At 39.7% G+C, this 6,989-nt stretch overlaps 1 protein-coding gene across 1 annotated transcript; it reads right to left on the bottom strand.

Moving 5' to 3' along the window:
- Positions 1-206: 206 nt before the first annotated feature.
- LOC133995936 (gasdermin-E-like) lies at positions 207-4,896 on the bottom strand. Its single transcript, XM_062435447.1, has 9 exons — positions 4,686-4,896; positions 4,293-4,485; positions 3,832-4,012; positions 3,604-3,724; positions 3,048-3,130; positions 1,849-1,962; positions 900-1,080; positions 744-814; positions 207-440 (listed from the first exon to the last, which is right to left on the bottom strand). Exons 1-9 carry the CDS (start codon positions 4,894-4,896, stop codon positions 207-209), a joined length of 1,389 nt encoding a protein of 462 aa, XP_062291431.1.
- Between the last annotated feature and the right edge of the window lie 2,093 nt (positions 4,897-6,989).

Here is a 6,989-nt window from a genome sequence, read left to right as displayed (position 1 = left end):
TATTTCCTTTTTTTAAAATACAAAAATATGTTGAAGTGCTTGTGATAATAGTGTAAAAATAAAATATGAAAGCTGAAAGTAATATAATAACAAAAATACTTTATGCAAAAAACAATAGAAGGCTTAGTCCCAATAAACTTAACAATAAAGGAAGAAACAAACAGGACTTAATCTACAAAGAAAGAAGAAAAGTGCACATGCAGACACTATTTCTGCTCACTGCACAGCAAAAACAATCCATGTATGCTGAGGCGGAGGACCAATGGGAGCACTCCTGGTTCATCTCCCGTCTCCACCCACAGCCTGTTGGCGTCTCTCCTCAGCGTCACACTGGTGGAGCTGAGCAGCTGTTCTGCCAGCTTGAAGGTCTGGTTGTCCTGCAGCGGGACAGGAAGAGACTGGATGGGGAGAGGCTGGCTGCTCTCCTTTAACATGCACATCTGTGAGGGAGAAAATTGGGTAAAATTAAATTGAAAACTTTTTTAGACTATGCCAACATGACAACATGAGTCCTCAACAATGTAAAATTGTGTCATTCACAGTATTTCCTGGTATATTCAACAGATTTCCTTTGTGCAAAGCTGATGATGAATAAGTCATACATTTATAGAGTGCTCTTAATAACTTCTCTCTGTCCATATTTTACGTCATGCAAATTAAAACATTCATTAGTAATAATTGTTAACATATGTAAATCAGCCAATAATGTAACATTGTGGAGTAAATAAAACAAATCCACTGACCAGTGTGTCAAAGGCCTCCAGAAAATCAGGACAGCTCTTATTCAGGAGAGTCAGAGTTTCATCAGGCAACTCTACAAAAACAAGAGTGGTTAGACAGTGTGGAAAAGCACTGTGGAAAATGTTTACAGTGCTCTCATGGTTGGAGTTCCCCCTCACCTTCCAAAGCACTGACCAACAGGTGAGCTGCAATCAGGTGAGCAGAGAGGCCGGACTGGCCGTTCTCAGTGCCACTGCCAATACAGTCCAGTATGGCTGTCGCCAATTTTCTTTGACTCTCTGACACATCTTTCGTATTTTCCACATTGAGTGTTTCACCACTACACAACATCTCCTCCAGCTGACAGAGAGAGAGAGAGGCGTTCAGTGAAGTGGGGAAATGGACAAGATTGAAAATGTCAGAAAAAAAGAACTGTAGCTCAAACTAACATTATGCTCTCACGGTTTTTCACTGTCATTACAAGAATAAACTATGATTTTAGGTTCCACAACCAGAGGATGGAAACCAGATATCCAAATGTCGCCAGTTCCAATCTGTCAAATTAAATTGGGAGACATTGGCCTGCCTGGCCTGCCAAGGGAAATGGGTGCATGTTTTTGTTGTTGTTTTTGTCTTTTTGTGGAGTCTCAATTTAGAGCAAAGTGAGATATCACCATGTGTTTAGTATCTCAGCTGCTCCTATGTGGAAACTTTGTTTTTTGTCAGCAACAGTTGTCGCATTTACACTTTCAGTTTTACTCTTTTTTTAATCCTTCTCTCGTCTCTTTCTGTTTCTAAGACGTTTGATTAACCCTCTGAGCTTCAGTTCCCAGCAGTTACTACGGAGCTTTTGTCGGTGTGAGACGCCAGAACAGGAAGTTAAATCAGCTAGCTGAGGTTAGCATGTCGACCAGTGTTTCATTTGAACCCGTGACTTTCAAGTGTCCTCTTAAAAGTCTTAAAATACTGTATGTTGAACACAGTATATCTTCGTGCCCTGATAGTGGTGATGGTTGTTTTGGGGTGACTCATAACTCACAACTTTCTAAATAACTTTCTGATAAAAAGGCTGTAAGTCCAAACTGAGTAATGGCCACCACGAAAAAGTGGCATCTTCACATCACTCACATAACTCTGCAGATATGTCAGAGCCACACTGTCCCTCAGAACCTCTTGGAGTTTCAGGAACAAGGCACGTCGAGTTGACTGGGGAAGCCCTGCCAGTGGAGAAAGATTCATCTCCTGTGATCCTGTAAGAGACGGTGAGATACTGCATCAGATTTTAAACTGAAGCTACACTGTCACAGTTATCTGGCTAGAAGAAGCTTCATCAAATAACAGATGTTGACCTGTCAGTGTCATCAACCTCTGATATGATTGATGCATAACAGTTTGTTTGATATGCTTAAGAGTAAGAGATTGTTGACAATGGAATGTTGATGATTAAATGTGGATTATAAGGCTCTTAATTGTCTTGTTTCTCTGTGATTCACAACTATTTCAGAGCTAAGCTAATAAGCGATATGACACACTCAGTGTATTTATTAATCACCACACCCTCTGATCTACGCTCCATTGAGCCTTCTTGTGCTATGTGCTGCTACACCTACCATTATATATTTACATGGCCTGATGCATAGTCATGAGTCTGACTCACTTGAACTTTTGCACAATTTACCTCTACACAAAGCCCTGTCCTTAAATCCCTAGGATTGAGATGTTCTCCAAAAATATGACTGACGTAATCACTGACTGTGTTGATTTTGATGCAGATGAAATCATTCTAAACATTTTCTATTGAACTGTGTAACCTTGGCAAAGCAGTTTCTGACTTTTTCTAGTTTTTACTTTTAATTGGCAACAGTCTTTCCCTTGTTTGTTAAAGAATAAATGGGCGTGTTGGGCATTGTGGCAGTATACTGTTATTTGGAAATCCTGTAATGGAGAAACTGTCAAAATGATCAGGTGGTGCAATATTTGCTTACGAAGTATAAAGTGACTCATTATATTTTTTGTGGTTTTGTTAATATAAAAAATGTATCCAATTGGCCAGTATACCAATGAAAAAAAAAGATAGTTGGAGTGCTTCCTTTTTTTCATCAATTGAATCCAATGTGTGAGGAAAAAAGGGAAGCAACATCAGTTCCATGAATGCACTACTGTGTTTTACTTCCTCACAAAAGAGATGGAGCGGGGGTTGTTGAGTCTTATGCAGCTTTCTTCCTAATGAGGCTAAATATATGAATGAATGAAACAAACAAACCATTAAGCAGCGTGCCAAAAGGTGCTTTTTCTGGAATGCTCTCATCATTGCACTTTCCATCCACAGTATTGAAGGAATCGTGAGATGAAAAGGATTCCCCTGTATCAGCCTCAAAGCCTCCGATCGTGCCAGGTTGTAGGCATATCTCTAAAAGTCATCATAAAGAGGAGGAAAGACACACACACACACACAGATTTACAACCATATCAGCCAATACGCCATAAAAACACATAACTGAATATCAGCCTGTCGGATGATAAAAAATATACAACCTAATTGTTTACCGTTGAGTGAGGATGTTTAACTGGCATGTGCTTCACTTCTGTTTTTCGTGCAATGTTTATTTTGAACATGATCTTCTCTGCTATTTCCACATTTTAGATACACTTTAAAAAAAAAAAGTTTTTACTACACAATTTTAAAAAATGCAAAGCTACATCATATTGGGGTTTCTGGAATTTGGTTTTGTAGTTGAGGTCAGTCAAATGATCACAAATGGAGAAGTGAGGTTGTGGTTGACGTTTTTCTCTCCAACAAACACTGACCTCTCTCTCTCTCACACACACACACACACACACACACACACACACACACACACACACATATACACACACACTTACGATAGTCTCCGTTTTTTTTTATTTCTAGTTCCAGGATGCTGTATGCAATGACTGTACCAGGAGGGATCTCCAAGGAAACATCGCTGTCCACCACAATGTCATTGCTTTCCTTCACACACACCTGAAAATACAAACACATGCACCATTACTGATATATTAATATACTGATGACACTAGTATGTAATGTTAGATAATATATTTTTTTTTAAATCCTAAAACACACTCAACCTGTGTAACAGAGCCCCCCAGCATGCCCACTAGCCCCAGCACCCCCTGAAAGGTGCAGTCCTCCTTTTCTGTCTGGGTGACGGTGCAGGAACTGGTGGTGAGGATCCTCTCCTTCACCACTGCCAGCACATCATCCCGCTTCTTCAGCTGCTGCACCAGCACGTGCTGCATGTCCACCAGCCTAATGCAAAGAAGAAGACCTGATGTTAATCTACAAACAGAGACTGTTGTGTTTAAATAGTCTATTTTGTCATATTTTAGGAGGCCAGGATGAATACATTCACAATAAAGGGTTGCGATATGAAACATGGACAGATCCGGTGCAGTGTATTACTGTCGTTAACATGACACTGTAGGTCTTTGTGGTTGAGGTTAAGGCATTGCGTGCCACTGGTGTCTAATGTCTGATGTGTCTGATTGGTTGCTGTGTGCAAACAGTGTAAAAAGGAATTATTTAACACCTGTTGCTGGAGTCGTTTAACAGCTTCTTCACATCCAGTTCCTCTCTCCTCAGCTTGCCAAAAGATGACTGGAGTGTGGTAGTGCCCCGCCCCTCCAATGTGACACCGACTGAGCCAGCCTCAGCCTCCAGCTTCCCAGAGAATTGGTCTCCAAACGTCCCATTGTAGGACAGGAATTCAGTCTCAGACACTCCTGATATGAGGAGGTGTTAGGTGTAGTTATACATATAGATGTGTGTGTGAGTATTGCTCCAAGCAGTGTGAAAATATCTACTTTGTGAAAAACAAGTCTGACCAAAATGCAGCTGGTATGGAAAATAACATTATATATACACACAGTTTGAGACATTTCTATTCACTTAGCATGTTGTCTGTATGTGCACATCTACATACCAGGACTGAGCACCTTCTCATCCTGCAACAAGTCGCTTAGGGTGAAATCTGTTGGTTGGTACTTGGGCCTCTGCCAGAACCAGATGCGGTTGCGTTTGACGACCAGTGCTATGGGAACCAGTTTGTGTGAGTCGTTCACTCTGGACACGTGGATGAGGCTTCCCTCAGGGTCAATCTGACGGACGAAGTTGGCAGTGGCCTTGGAAAACATGGCTTCAGCAGACGAGGAGTGTAGGCAACTGGAAAGAGAGGCTTTCTTTTGATCTTATTTAGTCCGCTGGAAGGCACCAAGAGAAAAGACAAGAAACATTGTGTGCTTTTACTTAACTGCAATACTGTTGAAGGTGATTTCCAGTTGGTACTCTCCCCTACTTTCCCCTCTCGATAAAGTTTATGCATGATTAATTAGTCCTAGAAAAGCAGTCTGTATGTGTGTGTGTGATAACCATGTAACCCCACACGTTCCTGTACACCGCAATTAACAGTGAGCAGTGACTCACACGGCAAAAAAAGGCCCCTACATGTTGTTAATGACATGTGCAAGTATACAAACACAGATCTCGCCTTGCTAATTCTTCTGGCTCAGTTTTCATAACTTAAATATCTAAAGAGAGAAGAGGAGTTAGGGAAAATAAATATGAGAGAAAATAGAATCGAGCTCAGTCCTCAGAAGTATTTTCCCCTGAATAAAACCAAGAATGCCACCAACCTTGAATGACATAGACTCCTCATGGATTAACATGGTTTCAGTGAGTTGAGTCATTTGATCTGAATTATTCAAGAATTGTTGTAACGTCAGTGGGGACTCTCTCTGACCACAAACTCCTCTTCTAAAAGTTCAAATATGCTCTTTCTAAATATTTTATGTTTCATTAGTTTGGTGTTATGTTGTCCTAGGAAACAAGAAACAGAAAAGACATGATAATATAAATTACCATGTACAGACTTTTTTTTAAAAAACATATTATATTATTTTTTTTATTTCATATATACATACATATATTACATCAATATTATTATATATATATAGTTTTTTTTTTTTTTTTTTTTTTTTAACATATAGGGAATATGTGGATTAGGTGGCATACATACATTTGGATTATGTGTAAGCAAATGTATTGTAACATTAGGTCTGGCAATACAAGAACAACTACAGGGGTTGCTTTAATATTACCATAAAGCAAACAAAATTGCAATCTATTACATCAGCTTTCAGTTCAGTTTTTCTACAAAAGTTGATATTTCCTTAATTTTGTGAGTTTGGAGAATGTTATGTCCAAAGTAATCTAATTCTTAAAAGGTATAAAGATAGACAGATAGAAAGGACAAATGCCAGTGGGTTTTCCCTCACCACCGATTTGTGTATACACATTAAACACACACACATGGGCACGTGGGTCTGCGCGCTAACAGCGTGATGTCACCCTTACAGAAGTAGGAGCCCAACTATTAATGTTGCATCAAGTAAATAAAAGAGAGAAAACTATGCCGTGACCGCAAAAACATGACAGGCAGACCAGTTGGTTAAGTCGAGACTAGTCTGACCATCTAACTGACGACTTTGACTGGTTTTTACAAGAATAAGTAAGAATATCAAATTATCTCTTACCTCAAATTATATTGAATATAAACCAACAAGTTCAGAATTGTTGTGTGGTTTGTTCAGAGCTCCAGGCCGTCCAGTTATCACTCCTGGATTTTCACCGATGTTGCCATGCGTAAAAATAGACCCAAGTTGTCCAAACACAGACAAAAATAGTCATCCGAGTTAAACAGACACTTGGCTCGCAGTGTTACTATAAAACTAAACAGGGTTGTTGAAGTAAATCACTGATAACACAGTTCAGTCAGAGCTGTGGCTGGATGGAGGGAGGATTGACTGTGCAGTTATAGCAGATGAGAAGGAGACCTCTGCCTCCTCCCACTCTCCAGTTAATTACGATCATATGAGGTCCGGAATCGGTTTGTGTATGTGTGTGTTGGTTTCGGGACAAGAGCAGACTTGTCTCCCTTCTTTTCCTTTTTTTAATAGATAGATAGAAAATAGAAAGAAAATGTTTGCATCATGCCATATTGATCTGTTCATAAAACATTTTTGCTGTTAATCTATATAACGGGTGGTATTTTTTAATTAGGCTACAGAAGTGGTTTAACATGTCACCACCAGCTACACCACATTCTATCTAATGTGGAACATTTCCTGTACAGTTCACTCCAAAAAACAAAAACCTACAAGGTGCCATTATGTGAACTTCATACTGAAAGACTGACACATGGCATTGACCTTCCTGTCCAAGGTGATTT

Source organism: Scomber scombrus, chromosome 16, assembly GCF_963691925.1.
Source record: "Scomber scombrus chromosome 16, fScoSco1.1, whole genome shotgun sequence".
In the NCBI taxonomy this organism is placed as follows: domain Eukaryota; kingdom Metazoa; phylum Chordata; class Actinopteri; order Scombriformes; family Scombridae; genus Scomber; species Scomber scombrus.
This window is presented reverse-complemented; position numbering and strand designations above follow the sequence as displayed.

Bases quoted from the DNA above. Each gene is read 5' to 3' on its own strand.
- LOC133995936 (XM_062435447.1), bottom strand. From the start codon at position 4,896: ATGTTTTCCAAGGCCACTGCCAACTTCGTCCGTCAGATTGACCCTGAG. The intron at 4,486-4,685 runs GTATGTAGATGT...TCCTCATATCAG, and splicing joins TGAGAAGGTGCTCAGTCCTG to GAGTGTCTGAGACTGAATTC. The intron at 1,963-3,047 runs GTGGATGGAAAG...ACAGGATCACAG, and splicing joins CTCACGATTCCTTCAATACT to GAGATGAATCTTTCTCCACT.